Source organism: Osmerus mordax, chromosome 22 (genome assembly GCF_038355195.1).
Source record: "Osmerus mordax isolate fOsmMor3 chromosome 22, fOsmMor3.pri, whole genome shotgun sequence".
Taxonomy (NCBI): domain Eukaryota; kingdom Metazoa; phylum Chordata; class Actinopteri; order Osmeriformes; family Osmeridae; genus Osmerus; species Osmerus mordax.
The window spans coordinates 11,480,475-11,500,216 of NC_090071.1; the positions used below are offsets into that span (position 1 = coordinate 11,480,475).

The 19,742-nt window shown below is 48.2% G+C and overlaps 1 protein-coding gene across 2 annotated transcripts; it reads left to right on the forward strand.

Annotated features, from left to right (window-relative positions):
- Nucleotides 1-3,423: 3,423 nt before the first annotated feature.
- Nucleotides 3,424-18,955, forward strand: scml2 (Scm polycomb group protein like 2). 2 transcript variants are annotated; one of them, XM_067260223.1, is made up of 14 exons: nt 3,424-3,486; nt 6,035-6,172; nt 6,324-6,401; nt 6,530-6,600; nt 7,219-7,453; nt 7,857-7,945; nt 8,161-8,404; nt 12,687-12,979; nt 13,122-13,242; nt 13,441-13,644; nt 14,456-14,629; nt 16,868-17,002; nt 17,357-17,511; nt 17,646-18,955. In XM_067260223.1, the coding sequence occupies exons 2-14, from the start codon at nt 6,151-6,153 to the stop codon at nt 17,769-17,771; spliced, it is 1,947 nt and encodes a 648-aa protein (XP_067116324.1). In that variant the 5' UTR covers nt 3,424-3,486; nt 6,035-6,150; the 3' UTR covers nt 17,772-18,955. The 2 variants fall into 2 exon arrangements, with proteins under 2 accessions (XP_067116324.1, XP_067116325.1); XM_067260224.1 differs by lacking the exon at nt 3,424-3,486 and adding an exon at nt 5,534-5,909.
- The last annotated feature ends 787 nt before the right edge of the window (nt 18,956-19,742 follow it).

Here is a 19,742-nt window from a genome sequence, read left to right on the forward strand (position 1 = left end):
CACATCACCCAGGTCAGGACACTTCCTGAAAGCTGATGATTGGTGGTGGTCACTGGCAGGGCTTAGAATGGAGAGTCCTTATTGGATGAGAGGAGCTTGAAGCAGCCCAATCCAGTTGAGTCCTGGAGGAGTCTGGTCACGGTGCCAACACACGCCATTTTCTGTTTCCTCTCATTCACTCACTTCTTTCGCGTTCTCGTTCGCTTCTTTCTCTCCCCCCTCTAACTTTCACCCCTCTCTCTTTAACTTTCTCTTTCCTGCTTCCTCTGACTTCCCCTCAATATCTCTCTCTGTGTCACTCTCTATGTCTCTCTAAATGTATCTCTCTCTCTGAATGTCACTCACTTTCTCTACGTCACTCTCTCTCTCTCTGTCACTCTCTCTCTTTATGTCTCTCTATGTCACTCTCTGTGTCTCTCTGGCTTTTCTGTCACTGTACTCCTCTTGCTATACAACCTACAACCTAAGTCCCACACACAACACACACACACACACACACATGCATACACATTCACACACTCATACAGACTTACCTGCGGGAGAAGGAGAGGATTGAGAGAAGGGAGAAAAGAAAGGATGGAAGGGAAAATACCCAAATGAAGCCGAGGAGAGGGAAGGATGAAGAGAGGGAGAAGAGACAAGGGGAGGCGGGAGAGAAGGAGAGGAGGAGTGTTAGAAAGTAGTATCCTGGGAAGGTTGGCCCCGGGTCCTGTTACCCATCATGCCTAGCTTGAGGACAGCTTATAGGAGCAGATGGCAAGTCAGAATGTGAACCACACCATCATGCAGAGGATAAATCATAGATGACACAAGTCACACACACATCGCATCACACCCTCCGTACCCCCCCCCCCCCCCTCGCCTACCCACTTTCTCCCTCCCTCAGTCCATCCCTCCATCCCATCCATCTCTCAGCCTCTCTCCATCACTCCCTCAGCATCCACTCGGATCTGATTACACCCAGGTAGGACCCAGAGTCAGGAAGAGGAGGAGCACGAGCAGGAAAGAGGAAGTGAGAGACATGCAGTGACCCAAGTCATTGCCTTCTGTGATCATGAGCTGAAACGCCCACTCTCTTTCCCTGTCGCGCGCATTCTCTCTTTCACACACGCACGCGCGTGCACACGCCCGCACACGCGCGCAGCCACTTCACTAACCCTAACTCTTGCGTGGACCTACCTCCTTACACACACACATAGTCGTACACACGGAAAAACAGCATTGAAGATGTAACTGTGCTACTGCACGCACGCCCTCGCTGGCTGTTGGCTCCTGCTCGTCACCCACCACCCACTTCACAGGCAATTTGATCCTTCATTTAGTGGCATGATCACAACAATAAAGGGATCACGCGTGTGCTCAAGACCACGACAAGCTAACGAGTCACAAACAGGTCATATAAACGTTATAGTGCCTTCTGCTCACAGAGGCGAGAGAGGGAGAGAGAGAGACGGAGCGAGCAGGAGCGTCAGAGAGGGAGAGAGCGGAGAGAGAGCGAGACAGGGAGAGAGAAAGCGTGTGTGTGTGTGTGTCTCTCTGTGTTCCTGCGCATGTGGGCATGCGTGGATTCGTGGGTGGATCAAACTTCTGCAGTACATGTGGGCTACATAAGCCATCTCTTCGAATATTGTGCTTTTTGGAGCACAGAAGACGTTAAACTGAGGAGTCGCCCATCCTTGTGTGAGATGGCAGAGAAGGCCACTGAGCGTTTGAGAGAGAAAAAAAGAGAAGGAAGGAGAGAGAAAGGAGACAGAGTTTGTTTGTGTGGGAAAGAGACAATGTGTGAATGTGTGTGTGAGAAAGAGAGCAGGAGATGTTGTATGTGTGTGTGTGTGTGTGCGTGTGTGCAGGAGTGAGTGAAACGAAGAGAGGGAGGGGGTGAGAGAGCAAGAAATTGAGCGAGAGAGTTGTCAGGTGTGTGTGTGGGAGAAAGATGCTACATGAGAGAGAAAGAGAGAGAGAGAGACACGTTACGTGCATGTGTTTATGAAGGACGATAAGTGTGTATTTGTGAGGTAGAGAGATGGCGTGCGAGTGAGAAAGAGAGGGTGTGTGTATGTGTGAGAGAGAGATAGTGCGTGTGAGATATGGTTTGTTTGTGAGAAAGAGATGGTGTGTTTGGGAGGTGTGTGTGCGCGCGTGTGTGTGTGCGAGAAAGACGCTAGTCTGCAATATAACTGCGTCTCCTCGTCGCGCTATGATCCACCATTCCAGTGCTATCCACGCGCTCCAGCCCACACTCTTTGCATCGCCATAAAATGCATATGCAACATATCGATCACGACGACCGCGCGCATCATGTAGACCTCACCTTAAATATTTCAACGAGATAAACGTGTTTATCACAACCTGCTTTTCATCCTCCTTGGTGACAGGGACGGATTATGTTAAAAAGCCTCAGGTTAGATATGCGCTCAGCCGTTTGGTCTCTGCTAAGCATCGAACCTAACAGACAGCACCACATTCAGGAAAGATTAAGTGGCTTTAGTTTAACACACCCAATATAATATGAAACCGCACAGATTCACAATACATCGCTATGTCACTATAGATATGAACACTTACTAGAATCTTCGAAATGAACAGCGAGATTCCGCTTGCATCTCCTGATTGCGACGTGTCCTATACTGTTATCATCCAAAACCGCGTTCAGCATTCAGCTGGCAGCTCGATCCTGGTACCGTACCGTTACCGTTCCAGCCAGCAGCACCAGCATTCCTGTGAGTGGCGGCACTCTCAACCAATAGAACAAGAGGAAATACCACATAACATACACCTCCTACCCTCCAGCCTATAGCAGCACAGCAGAACCGGGCATGTGGACCAGGGGGCGGGATCGCATCCTGAGCGTTCCAGAGAGTTGTGTCTGAGACGTCACACTCCCCGAGCATACCTGTAAAAGCTGGCTTTTTTCTAGAACAATGCAGTACAGCGGGCAAAGACGGATTCCCTCTCTATCTCTGCTGTATTGACCTGTCTGGTTGTCACCTCGGATGGTTAGGCTTCTCTCTCTCTCTCTCTCTCTCTCTCTCTCTCTCTCTCTCTCTCTCTCTCTCTCTCTCTCTCTCTCTCTCTCTCTCTCTCTCTCTCTCTCTCTCTCTCTCTCTCTCTCTCTCTCTCTCTCTCTCTCTCTCTCTCTCTCTCTCTCACACACACACACACACACACACACACACACACACACACACACACACACACACACACACACACAGTGTCATATAGTGTCATTCGGTGCCGTAAAAGACTAAACTGAAAACACCTTCAAGCTATTTTTTCGTTTCCTTGTGTCATTTCGTTAATTTCCGTGTAAAGAAAAGCCACATTCGAGACGTAATTATGATTATTTAATGCTACAGCAAAAGCTCCAGTTTACAACGTGAATTGCAGTTCCCTGTTGGACATGCGCGAAGACATGCTGTGCTCTGAATATGGCGACCCACATCTGATGGAAACTGAAGGATCGCATTGGAATACCTTCTCCAAACGGTGAGAATCGAGGTGCTTCATTCCTTTGACGTTTTCAGCCATGTGAAGCGCACTCTGCGCTGTGCAGTAGCGTGTATTGTGTCAACGGAAGGTCCAAGAATTAGTGACGAAAAGGAAAACCCAAGTGTGTGTTGTTGTCAATTCAGTGCGTATTTTCCAGCGCCACAATCTAGCAACCGTTGGCTATTCGTTTAGATTTGCTGCGTGTCGGTGGACCTGTACATTTAACGTTCTACTTTATACAGTAAAAAAAACTACAACAAGGAAGCGTAAGGCCGACTCGCATAGCCTTCAGACAACATATTTCACGTGAACAGAACGCTTATCAACAAAATGCGTCACTTAACCACACACTTCAGCACGCGGTGTTAGTTGCGTTAAGAGTCACCATATTCATAAAACCTAATCTTCAGACTAACACGTCGGTTATTAAAGGTTGTGGGTTTTTTTGGTCATCGGGTGAATACGGTATGGTGTTGTGCAACTCCTTATACTGTTATTACAGTGTTGTTTTGTTTCAGTAATAACAACAGTCGGTGTTGGACATCTCGCAGCATGATACTCAGTTAACGCCCACCGTGGAGGTGATCACCGCCGAGGCGGGGACACGCCCCCTAGGGCTTCTCCACCTTTGACATTACTTAGCGGCCTTATCTGGACGATTGAGCAGCTCGTAGCTTGTTGGGATATGTGTAACAATTTCTCCATCGGCGCGTCTAAGTTGTGGCTTGGCGTGGCTTGTGTGTGTTGGCGTTGTGTTATTGAGTACTTAATACAGTGTTTATAGCACTTATTAGGCCTAATTGCCTACTCGATTGTGCTCGATCGATTGTTTTTTTGGAATTGACTTGCAGTGTATTGTGTTTTTTTAGGTAACTAAACCTGATTCCTCATGAGATACTGTTGCTAGACCCAAATAGTGCTATTATCTAGATACTGTGTAGACCTAGCCATTACCTACCCTAGACGAGATCTACATTCTGAGATTAGATTCTGAGACTTTAGGACGATACTAAAATACAGAGGCTAAATCCAAATAGTACAGGAGAGACATATGTGCTGTAGCTAGATCTATGTGGGACTAGACCTAAAGAGGGATGCTGAACCAAAATTATTTGTAGATTTGAGACTTGAATTTGTTTAACTCACTCCTCAGTATAAATGGGGTGGGAGAGGGAGAGCTGTAAGGGTTTGGACATGAGCTATGCATGCCAGTAGTGTTGTAGCTGAAATGCTCCTTCAACTCCAGTTGAATTTTCTGTGGTCCATCTGTGGTCAGGAAGAGTAATCCAGCTAACGACACCTTCCACTAGTCGTAAACCTCCTCCCCTCCCCCTACAGCTACTGATCACATATCTGATTTGACTGTGTCCACTCTCTGTTGTTGTTCGTGTTAGTGTGTCAGTCTCTCAGATTCGGTGTTAGTGTTATTTAGAGACTGTTACAGACTCAGTTCCCCCCCAGGCCTGTAAAGTTCTGTAGTGGCTCAGTGGTTAAGGTTAGCTTGGTTTGGTTCCGGCCTCTCTTAAGGACGCCCTATCACGGGGGCGTGGCCTGCCCCCCTCCTGGAAGGGAGGGCGACCAATGAGAATGCAGACGAGGTCTGATAATGGGAGTGTGTGGAATCCTTTTCATGTCTCGGAGGAGTTGTCTGCTTCAAACAGGCCCGCTCTGGAATCTTTATGGTTACTGTCTCAATAAGACCCTCGGCTGGGGAGGGGAAGGGGGAGGGGGACAGGAGGGGAAGAGCAGAGACCCGCTCAGAAAGAGTATAGGAAGAGAGAAAGACAGAAGGAGAGGGAGGAGACGTCACCGTTGTCAGGAGCACGGAGGCAGGGATTGGGAAAGGGAATAGGAGGGAGAGCGCTGGAGAAATCTAGAGCTAAAGAGAGACAGAGCTAAAGAGAGACAGAGCGAGATCGAGAGAGAGAGAGAGCCAACGAGAGACCAAGATACAGAGAGGGAAAGAGAGAGAAGGACAGAGCCAGAGGGAGAAACGGTACACGCTAAGAAAGAAAAGGGCTAATAGCGAGAGAGAGAGAGAGAGAGAGAGAGAGAGAGAGAGAGAGAGAGAGAGAGATGAAGAGAGGAAGACAGAAAGAGAAGAGAGCACCTCTGCTTTGATCCCCGAGGGCAGTTACAGTGTAAGACAGAGAGAGGAAAAGAGAGCTGTTGGGGTGGGAAGAGACCTTGTAGCTAGCCATAGAGCCTCCTACCGGAGCAGACCAACGAAGACCATCTGAAGCCAAATATCTCCCATCCAGCCCTCTCACCCTGTGGATATACAACCTGGATCAGGCTTCCTCCACACCTCAGCCAGAGTGAAGCCAGCCCTCGACTAAGGCTCGGCCCGATTCAACACTTCCTCCTTCTCATCCTCCAGACCTCCCCTGTCTTCTTCTGTGGTGGCAGCAGTTGAGAATGTGTGTGTTGTTATTTTGCATCCCCATATGTACAAAGCGTGTGTTACTAGCGTCTGTGTAGTCAGATACGTTGAAGGTGTACTTCTCTGTGTTTGTGTGTATGTGTGTGTGCGCGCGTGTTGTAGGCGTTCTGTGCTGCAGGTCTAGGGGGTTGCCAGTCACCTGATCCTCGTCACCTGGGGGTCATCGCAGGTCACCTGGGTGACCTGTCTCCAGTCTGGGGTCACAGGTACCTGACGCCATGGGCAGGACTCCTCTGAGAGGTACGCCATTGATTGGTTGATCGGTTGATTGACAGACGGATCAATGGTTTTTCATGGTTGCTAAGGACAGTCACTGGAGTCGCACGACAAGAGCAACGATGAGAACCATAACAACATCAACGACAATAGCGATGTTGCATGTGTCTTCCAGACCAGAGAGACGAGAGGACAGACAGGCCAGGCAGAAGCACCACCATGGCTGGTTCTCCTGGGGAGAAGTCCACCTCTGGTTGGTGATGCCTTCACTTCTAGACCCCGGTCTCCTCATAGACGTGTGTCGGCTGGAGAACCCTAGAGCGCTCTGTTGATGTGACCAAGGACCTTGGGTCCTTCTAACTAGCTTGTTGTTCTACCCAGAACCCTTCAGCTGGGAAGACTACCTGAGAGAGACCTCCTCCATCGCCGCGTCTCCCTGCTGCTTCAGACAGGTATGCTTTCTCTCTCATGCGGTCTCTCTCTTTCTCTCTCTCTCTCTTTCTCTCTCTCTCTCGCTCTCTCTCTCGCTCTCTCTCTCTCTCTCTCTCTCTCTCTCTCTCTCTCTCTCTCTCTGAAACTGCTTGGTTAGCTGGCAGTTCTAACTGCCCAATAAAGGTATCTTTAAAAGTCAAAAAGTATCTCTCTCTCTCTCTCTCTCTCTCTCTGTTTCTCTTATCTCTTACTCTATATCTCTGTCTCTCATTCACTCACTCTCTCACTCTCTCGGTCTCTCAATGTTTCTCACTCTCTGTCTCTTTCTCGTCTCTCACTTCCTCTCTCACTCTGTCTCACCGTCTCTCTCGGTCTTGCTCCCACTATTTCTCTTCCTCTCTCACTTTCTCTCTCACTCACTCTCTCTCTCTCGATCTATATGCCCGTCTCTCTCTTTTGCTCTCTGTTCAAATCCATCCTCACATTGGAATTGGGAGCTTTTTGGTGGTGGCTGGCTTAAGCGGGTGTTTATGAAAGGCGGTCAGGTACAGGTGTGAGTCCGAGGAGCCGAGATCGAGGCCCACGGCTGACCAGTGAGGGAGGAAGCGATTGTGACGCTAACCCAGTCTTGTCTGCAGTCCAGGGTCCCGCCCACCAACGACTTCAAGGTGGGGATGAAGCTAGAGGCTCGCGACCCCCGCAACTCCACTTCGGTCTCCATCGCCACGGTGATGGGCATGATGGGAACGCGCCTGCGTCTCCGCCTGGACGGCAGCGACAACACCAATGACTTTTGGCGATTGGTGGACTCGTCTGACATCCAGCCAATCGGCAGCTGCGAGAGAAGGGGAGACATGCTCCAGCCGCCACTGGGTAGAACGCTGCACTCTGATTGGTTCAGGAGTACCTTCCATAGATTTTAACAGAAACATATACAGCTCTGGAGAAAAAAAAAATGAGACCACTGCACCTTTTTCTTTCATGTTAAAAAAGGTTGAGAAAGCCAATTTTGAGTGAAGAATAGAAGGGTAAAAATGATTTTTTTCCCCAGAGCTGTATATATATATAATATCGTGGACAAGGTGCTCCATATCGTTTCTGTTTTGATCATTAATCATATTTTTGGTACTGATCATTTGTATTGTTGTGATATGATAATGATTCAGTGTCCGTGTTGCTCATGTCTTGAACGGGCTGATTTGGTATTGTTCCCTTGTGTGTGTGTGTTTTTGTGTGTGTGTGTGTGTGTGTGTGGTGTGTGTGTATATATGGCTAGGCTTCAGGATGAATGCCTCTTCCTGGCCCATGTTTCTCCTGAGGACATTGAGTGGAGCAGAGATGGCTCCTACTGCAGCATTCAAGAAGGTCATCCCCTCTCTTTGCCCTTCACTAACCCCCCCCCCCCCCCCCCACACAAACACACACACGCACAGCCCACTACTTTCTACAAAGTCACAAAACGGACTCCATTCTCACCTATACATGTGTGTGTGGGGGGGGGAGTGCATCTTCCTGTATGTGTGTGTTTGTTTGCACGGTTGCATGTTTTTTTCTGTGTGTGTGTGTGTTCCCTTACCCAGGAGCCCTCCAGGCCGTCCCAGAACCACTTCCAGCCCGGTATGAAGTTGGAGGCGGTGGACAGAAAGAACCCGTACCTCATCTGCCCCGCCACCGTGGGCGAGGTGCGAGGGGATGAGATCTTTGTCATGTTCGACGGCTGGCGCGGGGCCTTCGACTACTGGTGCAGCTACGACAGCAGAGACATCTTCCCTGTGGGGTGGTGCTGCCTCACCAAACACAGCATCCAGCCACCAGGAAACTTCTGTAAGTGTCGTCGCCACCCTTTACCAGCAGAGCGCGCCAGAGCTTGTCCTCAGATCTGTGGAAGCACACTGTGTGTGTGTGCGTGTGAGTTCTCTACTCTGTTTTTGTATGGACATGCATGTGTATGTGTAGCTGTATGAGTGTATTGGTGTAGTGCGTTGGTCTGTTTATATTGACTTGTGTGTGTGAATAAATGTGGTTACGAATGTGTGTGTGTGTGTGTGTGTGTAAAAACAGGGTTATTTGTGTTTGCTGTGCACTTGATGGATGGTGTCGATTAAATTTCTGTACATGGTCTCTATCAGGCCCTCCTCCACCGGGGGGGGGGGGGGGGGATTTACAACTCACTTCCTGTGTTCATCGCTATGGCGACAGTAGAAAGTTCTACAGATGTGGGATCAGCTGAATTCTAGCTTGGGCTGTGGGCCTGGATAGACCCAAGAACAGTCAGGGACAGGCTATCTCCAGTTTCTATGTGTGTGTGTGTAGCATCAGCAGTGTTTGTTTTTTTGTGTCTTGTTTTGAGTTGGTGGCCTTGGGTCTTGTATATGTGTGTGTTTGTGAGATATACTTTGGTGTGTGTGTGTGCACCCTTGTGTTTAGATGAGGACATCACGAGTTGACTGTTATGAGGGTTTATTGTTGGGTCTGTGTGTGTGTGTCTCCAGGGCTAGAGGAGGCTTTTAAAGGTGATAATAGACCCATCACCTCTGTAATGTATGTGTCTGAGGTGGGGGGGGGGCGTTCAAGTGGGGATTCCTGTGGGGTGGTTTAGCAGGGCTGAGAACTCTTGTCTGTCCTCTGTGTGTGGATCCCACACTCTAGTCTGTGTCCTGGTCTCAATAGGCTAGGGTTACACTGGGGGGTGGGGGTGGGGCTAATGCATGCCCCCCCACCCCTCGCCTCAGTCAGTCTGATCCATTTTAACCCCCACCCCCTACCTCCCCGCCAAACCCCCTGCCTTTCAAATCCTCACGCACCCCCTCTGCTATCTAACCTCCCCCCTCCCCCCCCCCCCCCCCCCCCCCCCCCCCCCCCCCCCCCGCCAAGCACAAAATCTCTGACCACACAAACATGCACAGACACACACACACACACACACACATCACGCAGTAGACTGCCGGAGAGAGTCAATATGGGCCACTGATAACACGCTGAAGGGATAAGGGGCCCCTCCCCCCTCTGCCCCCCCCCCCTCACTGCTGCCCCCTCCCCCCCCTATGCTAATCAGCCCGGGGCTCGTTCACCCAGGGAGTGCTGCCTCTGCTCTGCTAGCTGCAGCGTGCTCTTTGTTGTGGACGAGTGCCGGGGAGAGAGAGAGGCAGAGACAGAATTGGTGGGAGAGAGAGAGAGAGAGAGAGAAAAAGAGGGAGCATTGGAGGAAGAGAGAAAGAGAGCGAGAGCATTTGAGGGAAAGCAGAGAGAGAGAAAGAGGTGGAGAGAGAGAGAGAGATAGACAGAGCAGTGTTCTAGAGGTTCTCTTCCCTCCTTGCTGGGGCTAACTGCTAGCAGCAGCCAGCTGGGGCCCAGAGAGGAACTGCTAGCGGGGTTACTGAAGGGTTAGATACTTCTGCTACTGCTTGTTACTGCCGCTACTACTGGGGATTGTAACACTGCTGCTGTGCCAGAGAGGTAGCCCTGACCCGTGTGCTGGCCTGGTAAGTCTTGTCTGCCTCTCTCTCTGTCTGTGTCATTTCCTCTTGAAGAATGTGCAGCGTTTAACCGACTTCTAGTCCTCCTTTTTCAGTTTTCCTTTGATCTCTTCTCCTTTGCTTCTCTCTCTGCCCTCGTCCATCTATTCACTATCGCTCCCTCCTCGTCTCCATTCTCTCTTCCCCTCACCCTCTAACTTTCTCTTTTAACATGCTATTTAAAAAAAAAACATTAGCAGGAAGTCACTTTCCACTCTGAGAGAAACCTCTGTGTGACCTATGTGCGAGAGTGTGTGTGTGTGTGTGTGTGTGTGTGAGAGTGTATTTTTGTGCGTGTTTGTGACCTTGATGTGTGAGAAAGTGCTTGTGTGTGTGTGTCCATGTGCATGTATACCTCTTACAAAAACACTGTTATAGTGAACACGTCTGAGAGGGAATGAGGTGATCTTTGTGCAACAGACTGCATGTTGGAAATGGTGTGTATAATTTGAGGTTGTATAGAAGTTGTGTTTTAGTTGTATGATTGTTCCCTCCTTTTCAGTCAGACACTTAACTCTAATTATCTGTGTGAGTATTCTTAGTAGTATTATAGAGCAGCTAGTCTGGTTGGAGTGAGTGAAATTAGTAGTATTATTGAGCAGCTAGTCTGGTCTAAGTGAGTAATCTTAGTAGTATTATAGAGCAGCTAGTCTGGTCTGAGTGAGTAATCTTAGTAGTATTATAGAGCAGCCAGTCTGGTCTGAGTGAGTAATCTTAGTAGTATTATAGAGCAGCTATTCTGGTCTGAGTGAGTAATCTTAGTAGTATTATAGAGCAGTTTGTCTGGTCTGAGTGAGTAATCTTAGTAGTACTATAGAGCAGCTAGTCTGGTCTGAGTGAGTAATCTTAGTAGTATTATAGAGCAGCTAGTCTGGTCTGAGTGAGTAATCTTAGTAGTATTATAGAGCAGCTAGTCTGGTCTGTGTCTGTGCTGAAGGTGGATGACATTCTAGGTTATGAAGGTGTTCTGACTGGTCTTCTTCTATGTTTCTTTCCAGACTCTCTCTCTTTCTTCATGTTCCCCCTTTCTTTCTTTCCGTCTGTCATTCCTTCTCCTGAGCGAACACTGCCCAGACCCCCCCCCCCCCCATCCCGCCCCCCGTCAAATATTCAAGGAGGGGGAGGGGTGATTAGGCTAGAGGTGAACCCCAAATCCTTCACCCACTCCACAGCCCGCCAGCAGACACACTTCACACAGCACCCACCCCCGCCTACACACACACACACACACACACACACACAAGCCCCCGGCAGCGGCCCACTCAGGTCACTGGGTCACAGTAGAATCACAGAGTTGTGATGAGGTCCACATGCCCCTGCCCCACACTGCAGTGTAGTCTGAAAGACGCCCCTACAATAGGAGACAGAGAGACACACCAGCGCCGACGGAGAGAGGTTCTGTCAAGGTCTTGGTAAAATAAGGGCCCTAGTTGATGCCATGATCTGGTGGGCGTTTGGTAGTTTAGCACCAAGTGACATATCCTTCCTCATCACTACTGGCTGCTGTTGAAGACCTCTGTACCTGCTGACTATACCATAAACCCTCCTGGGATTGGTCAGTTTAGAGAGCTCATCCAGTCAGAGCTTCTAGGAATCTGGCCATGGGAGAAAGCCAAGTACACACACACTGGATTGGAATTGGATTATTGGACAGTTGGGAAACGCGTTAACTGCAGTATCTCCATTCAAGGCAAGGAGGGACTTGGATTAAAAATGACAAATGCCCCGCCAACCCCACGCACAGACACAAGATACACATCAGTTCATTATGCAGACAGATTGAATGCTGGAGATGTATATCCCACAATACCACTCTCTCTGCCTTATCCCTCTGGGGGGTCTCCTCTATTGATGGAGGGAGGGAGAGGTATGGGTGGAGATGGAGTGGATGGGTGGAGGGTGTTTGACTGGCTGATTGATAAGATGTAAATTCTGGAGAAGGCAGGCCGGACATGTACCCAGAAACTCTGCCTTACACTGATGGCAACTTCTGACTTGGCTATTGTGATGTGAGACTTGGGATCAAAGTAGAAGAGGAGAGAGGAGAGGAAGGGATGGGATGGGATGGGAGGAATGAGAGGGTCGAGGAGGAGGAAGAGAAAGGAAATGAGTTGAAGAAAGAAACCAGGGGAAGAAAGGAGCAGAGAGGAGAGAGATGTGTAATCCAGGTGGTCTGTGCACCTTCATAGCGGGGAGGGCTTACCTGCCTGGTCTCCCAGGGAAACGACCCCTGACCTCTGGGCTGCATGGGGGAGGGGAGGGGACAAAAGACCTGCCAATCACTGATGACGGAGTGAAACCATACCCTTTCTGTGAACGAAGTGACACAGCGACAGAATCCTGCCTTTTCTCCTCGTCCTCGCCTCCTCTTCCCTCCGTTCCTCTCTCTCCTCCTTCTCTCCTCTCCTCCCATTAGCCCTTTTTCTTTCCCTGTCTCCTCTCTGCTGTCTTCTAGGACATTTGGTTTTGATCTATTTATCTATTTTGGTTGATCATCAGTACCGGGTTTTCTGGTATACAAGGGACTGTCTTGTCTCTCTGTATCTGCACACATCTAACCTTTTCTGAATGGCTGTGTCCTATCCTTCCAGTCACCCTCCCAGGCGCCCTATTGGCCCCCGTGTCCTCCGGCCCCTCGCCCCCCACCAGGCGCTCCATGCAGTCCTCCTACCGGCTGCCCCACCCCCTGCCCCCCCTGCCTGTCAGGAAGGGGGTGAGGGGCCGGCGACCCAAGATCCAGACCATCGCCCTGCTGAAGGCCGCCGCCGAGGCGGCCGCCGCCGCCGCCGTCAACGGGGCCCCAGCCGTCGAGGCCCCCCCCAGGACCGGCCCCCCGCTGGCCCCGCGGCCTCACAAGAAGAGAGGCCCCAAGCCTGGGAGCAAGGTGAGGAGGAGAGGGCGGGGAGGAGGTTGGGGGGCGGGTTGTGGAGTGTGTGAGTGTGGAGATACGTTTGTTTTCGGCGTAGGTTTTTTTCCAAGGGCTCTGTGATCGGTGAGCTGAGGGGTGTGTTTGGTGTGTTCTGCAGAGGAAGCCACGTTTTCTGGGGTCGTCCTCAGGGCCCCCCCCTGCCTCTGAAAGCAGACGGGGCAACGGGAGCCAGGGGCACACAGACAGCCTGAACAATGGACATGGGCTGGGGTCCACAGGTAAAGACGTGCACACACACATTCACACATCTCTGTTTCACTGAATACTAGCAATAGCAGGAATTGAGTTTGAGTGCAAGACACAGTACCGTGGAATGTTTTGGGGAACCTCAATTAAAGCAAAGTTACCATTCATCCATCTTTTTATTCACTTGTATTATTGTGTGTGCGTGTGTGTGCGTGTGTGTGTGTGCTCAGTGTGTGTCTACGTGAACAAGCACTGCGACTGTGGCCCTCACCTGGACAGGAAGTTGGTCCAGCAGCTTCCTGACCACTTTGGTCCTGCCCCTGTCAATGCCGTCCTCCAGCAGGCTGTACAGGCCTGCCTAGACTCCGCCCACCAGCCCTCCACCCTGTACAGCTTCCTACAGAGCCAATCAGACGGTGGAGAGGTCATCAGAGGTAAGGGCGTGCAACCTGATAGGTTCGTTTTTGAAATGTGAATGAGTTGGTCATTCTGCTGCCTGTATGTAAATTATTGTGCAGACACACACACACACACACACACATCCTATACACAGATACTCTTTAGATATTCATATATGTATGCCCAATTCTAGATAATTCTATTCCTACTCCCACAAGGAATGGGCCACACAAGAGTCAATCAGGCAGCTGGAATTGGTTTAAGGCAGAAGGAATATCCACAATGTGTGTGTGTGTGTGTGTGTGAACCCCTGGGCTATTCTGTTCTGTGGACAGCCTGTAGCAGCAGCTGATGTCACCAGTGCAAAGCTAATAGGAAGTGATATGTGGGGATAGCCTGGTTTGGGAGGCCCTGATTGGTTGTCTCCCTGGGGGGCCTGGGAAGGGGGCTGGGGTTGGAGACAAGGGAATTGGGAATGGGGGGGTAACCTCATTGGACCATCTGCTTCCCCTCCCTCTCCCTCACTAATGAACCCCCCAGTTTCGGGGTGGGTGAGGGGGGCGTCACGTTTGTGTGTTTGCCAGTGTCTCTAACCCAATCCCTGGGAATTCAAAGGGTGTGTGTCTGACCATGTTGTCCCTGTGTGTTCTGAAGGTGGGTGTCAAATCAGATCAAATCGAATTAACTCAGCCCGACGTCACAAAGGGCTTCACAGTCGCCCACAAACCCACGCCGATAACCCGAACCCCTCAGAGAGACAACGCTCCCAAACATCCAGTGAGGGATTCCCTCTTCCATAGATGTTTTGTAATAGGTGTGTGTGTGACTGTATTCCCTCTGTGTCAGTGCGTTCGGAGGGAGGCAGCCAGTACGTGAAGCTGCCCCGGGCGTCCAGTGCCTCCTTCGTTCTCCGCTTCCTGGAGACTCTGTGTCACCAGCTCAAGACCTCCAACCTCTTCAGCTCCCAGCCCTTCAGCCCCTACTCCAACCACACACACACCTATGACAGGAACAGGACAGGTGAGCACTGGAGTGCTTGTGTGTGTGTGTGTGTGTGTGTGTGCCATCCCCCCCTCTCCAAACGCCCACACGCGGACGGACACCCCACAGAAGATAACGTCTCACACCCCACACACATTCACTGTCTCTCGAATACCAGCCTGCACACACACACACACACACACACACACACACACACACACACATGCTCTCTTTCTGTCTCTGAAACACCAACCTGCACACACACACAAACACACTCCTCGGGATGATCGTATTTACACAGCACTCTACCTGATTACCTCCGTTTGACCACATCCTGCCTCCTACTTCCTGCTTCCTGTTGAAGCATTAATTATGTTTGATTGACAGACTGTTTAAGGGTGGCTGTTTTCCTAATGAGAAACACTTTCCTATTGGTTGTTAGTTAAGATTAAGGGAGGGATATCGATGACCTGTCAGAACCATGTGCAGCTACAGTTTGGTTCTTTAGCCAATAACAATGATGTCTCTGTTAACGGTGATTTCTGTAGATCTCCCTGATGAGATGAGATCTATAGAACTTTCAGATAATGGTGGCATCTTGTGTCTGATGTGTCTCGGTCTGAAAATATTGGGATATCGATAGTAGTGATGGGGGGGCATATGACACTAGCATTGGCACTTGTGTCGCAAATGTAGTACGCACAATTGAGGAACCATTTTTCGGGAAGCTTGTGTCAAATTACGATAACCATGTCATTGATTATTGAATTTGAAGTTTTGGCTCTAACCTGGACTGAAGTGAAAGCAGCACTTGTTATTTGAAGGCAAATCACACGTTATTGTGAGTGGAGCAGAAGAGCAGACAAAAAGTATAGTAGAACAGCCGACAGATATTAGCAGGAGGGTGAAAATCAAATGGGTGCTACTGGAGGAAAGAAGCAATAAAGAGTTGGGGAACATTTAATAACGTGTTTATTTAACAGACACTTTTTATCCAATGGGGATTCATATCCATAGAGGGTTTAAACCTGGAGGCTAATTCACTACTTACACACATCCCCCGATAATTAGATGTGTTAACAATTTGATCTTAACCTACATTAAGGTACTTTTTATAGTGGAACTTCTAATGCGCCTTTCTTTTACCTTGTGGCATGGTACAATCAAATTCCACACTCAGAGGAAATACCTATCTCAAATAGGAAAAATGGTTGGTTCTAGACCACTCTTTACGCTCTTTGTTATTTGTTTGTTATTACAAAGTCTCTAGGCTACAGTTGAACATTTTCATAGAAGTTTTTACTGTAGCAAATTGACAGTATTATAACGTTTACATTTATTCCTTTAGCAGATGCTTTTACATATACATTTACCGTAACACTTTAATGTGTGAACATAAATATAAGAAGATCCAAATAAACACACGTAGCCTTGAAATGTGAAATCATCGAGGCGTACCATCATAGACTACCAGTGCTTCATCTGCAGCCTAGAGTTTAAATGGCAGTAATCACTTCTGCTAACCACCAGACGTCACTGTGCTCTCCTTTTTCAACACCCTGATCCTTGTGTATTTGTCCGTTGTTGCGCCAAAAAGTGACTTTCTGCTAAATCGGATATCCTGTCAGCGATAAAGATATTTAAACTGGTAAACTATACTGAATTGGTTATAATCGAGGGCACAGACAAGGTAAAATAATGCAGAGCCATAAGGATTAGGATACGTATCGTAACTATCGTATTGCCTTGATTCTCATGTCTGTCATGCCTGATTATGCTACAAATTGCACCTAAAACACCTATTTAGCCACAATTGTGATTATTGAGTTATAAGAAGTTTCACAAAGACCTATATTTGCTATATATGACCATGAACATAAAATTATGTGTATTTTCATGTTTTGTCTGTTTAATCCAGATTAAAGCAGCTTTAGACGCATGAGAGACTAGGAGAGAGAAAACTTCAGAGGATGAGAATCAGAAAGTCCCTTTTTGGTAACAGAAAAATAAATCAGGAAGAAATCACCAAAGCGTCACAAGGAATTGTCCACTTAATCTGTAGATCTCTGACAATTAAAATATATCTGGATCTCTCTATCGCTCTGTTGATATCTACAGATCTTTCTGATACTGACAATATCTCTGGATCTCTCTTATCTTTCTGGAAATATCGACAGGTCTCTCTGATAACTAGGATTTCTCTGATAGTAACAATATATCTAAACCTCTATCTGATAATGACCAAATGTATCTGTGTGCCGTCATCTCCACCACCAGAACCCCATCCCCACGGGGAGAACGGCCTATCAAAGTCAGACTCTTCCCACTATCCAGGCCAAGCCCCGCCCCTTCGCCGCCTGAGTTCCAACGCCCCTGAGCTGGGGATCACACGCCAGGCCAGAAGAGTGGAGGGTAGGACACACACACATACACGCACACACACACAAACAATGCAGATTTGGGATCCACAGTCACTAAGCAATGGATCCCAAATCCTACCCTAACACTGCCACCTAGTGGAACAGTGTGGTGACTACAGAAAATTAAAATGGGAGACATTTACATTTAGTCATTTTTAGCAGACGCTCTTATCCAGAGCGACAATATACCGTGTCACTCACGGCGTGTGTGTTTGCATGTGTGTTTCCCATGATAACACACGATAACACACGATAAAGTAATCTCGCGTACCCCTGTACGGTGTCCTTGAGTGCCGAGAAAGGCGCCTCAAATAAAACGTATTATTATTTTGATTATGATCCTCAGCTCCCAGTTCTACTACTGGTCCAGACCACCTGACCACCGACAGAGAAGCCGATGGCCACGGCCCGGCATCCTGGTCCGTCGATGACGTCATCAGGTTTGTCCACGAGGCCGACCCACAGACGCTCGGACCCCACCTGGAGCTGTTCAGGAAACACGTGAGTCACACTTCCTGCTTCCTGTTTCGTACCTGTGTTCCTAGGGGTAGTTCCAAACTTAGAATGGCAACACTTGATGATAGTGTTTATATATAACACTGTGTGTGTGTGTGTGTGTGTCTGTGTGTGTGCAGGAGATCGACGGCAAGGCCCTGATGCTGTTGCGGAGTGACGTCATCATGAAGTACATGGGCCTTAAATTAGGCCCTGCCCTCAAACTATGTAATCACATTGAGAAACTGAAACAGACCAAGCAGTAGAGGACCCACGCACGCACACTTAGACACGCGCACACACTCAGACACACACACACACATTTACACATGACGATGGGCTGCTCACCCCTGCAGATCTCTCGACACCTCTATCCCTGCTTTAGTCTTCTCCTACACTCAGCCCCTACCACCCCGCTGCCCTGAGGCCACACTACCAGATCCTGGAGCTTCCTGTTGGTGTGTCACAGACACTGTCATTGGCCAGGAGAATGTCACATGTCAGAATGTGTGGAGTCCATAGTGCAACGTGAAACGGCTCCAAATCAAATAACCATGGAATCCCCGGAACTCATTGCAGATGGCAGCTCTCATTGGCTGTTCATTCAGGGTGAGGTATTTTCATTGGACACAGACTTTTCTGTGATTTGTTCCCCAATTGGAGCTTTTGCCCTAGGACATGTGATGATATCTTGCCTTCTGATTGGAGAGGTTGAACGGAATATTTATAAACAAATAAGAAACAAACAACCCATCAGTACTGGGGAAAAGATACCATTATGTAGCAGAAGATACTTACTGTCCAACAGGGGAAGAAACTCTTTTGTACATAATGAAGCCAAAAAGGTTGTGTTTTTTAACATCGGATTTTATACTGTAAACAAACTGTAATGGAACTGGATCACTTTATTGATATAAAGTGACTGATTTAAATGTAAACTCTGTATTACTATTATAAAGTGTGTTGATAAACTGTGTTCTGTCACAAATGCCAGAACGTTACCATTTTAGTTACTGGTCTGGGCAGAGTGTTCTGAACAATTATAAAAATAAGCATTTGTCTTTGAATATTTATCATTTCACTGTGTCAAAAGGCATCATTTTCATATGAACTACTTACTGTATATTCAAAAGCAGTCTTTTTGTAATAGCATTTTCACCTACAAGGCTTTCTTCGCTGTTGAAACCTTGATATACTTGAAACCGCTTTGCTTTACTGTGAATCTCAGGTTTTGGTAGGTCTTTGTTTTTCTAGAGACTTTTCTATTGTAGTGTTTTGCGTAACGTTGTGGTTTTCCGTTTGACTTCCTCTCGTTGGATGTGCTTTACAACTTCCTGCATTGTCATCCATGGTTCTGTAGCACACTACACTCACTTTGACATCAAAACGTTTCATAGAAATGCCTGTTTGTTAAACTACTGTTCACCAATTAAAATGTTTAAAACCGGTTCACCTTGGTTCTTCTTGGAGACTGTTGGCAAGTCGCTTCTCCCATATTTACAGATCAATATTCATTTCTCTTGCTTGAAGTAACACAAACGCGGACATACCAACACAAACAAACACACACCCCAACCCATGAACAACACGCTGACGCCTTCTCCATTTTCAACGCTATCACATTTATTGGCCGTTTCTATGCACAGTTACTAAGCAGCCAGCCAGACTGTCCAACAGAACCAGATATACAGTCATGACCCCCACAAAATTTCACCCCCAAAATAAACCAATAATCACTACAAGATTCAGTGTTGCACCGCTCCCAAATGTACAAAGGCTTGGAATCAATCATGTAAACTTTTTGAAAACATTTTACAAAAAGAAAAAAAATCTTTGCAACTTTTCTTCATTTGTTTTTCTTTGTTCGTCTGTGTGTTTTGTTAGTTAAAAAGGTTGTATTTACATGTTTGTACAAAAATACAAAAGTCTGGGATGCAAATCTGTCCTGTTCTAGCTAGGTGGGGCATGGAGCTTCTTGTTCCCATCGCAGTAACACTGTCCTCCACTTCCTGTGGTACTACACCTACTTCCACTTGTTGAAAAGCATGTTCTAAGCGAGGTCCTTTCTGATGTCACCCCCTGAACCAGTGTGTCTAAAACAAACTGCCCATGCCCATCGCAGACCTGAGTCAAATACTACCTACAATACATGGGGTGAATTTGATTTAGTGTCGTGAAACCAGAACAGTGCAACCCAGGAAGGAGCCTCTCCAGTGCAAGTTAAAACGCACATCATT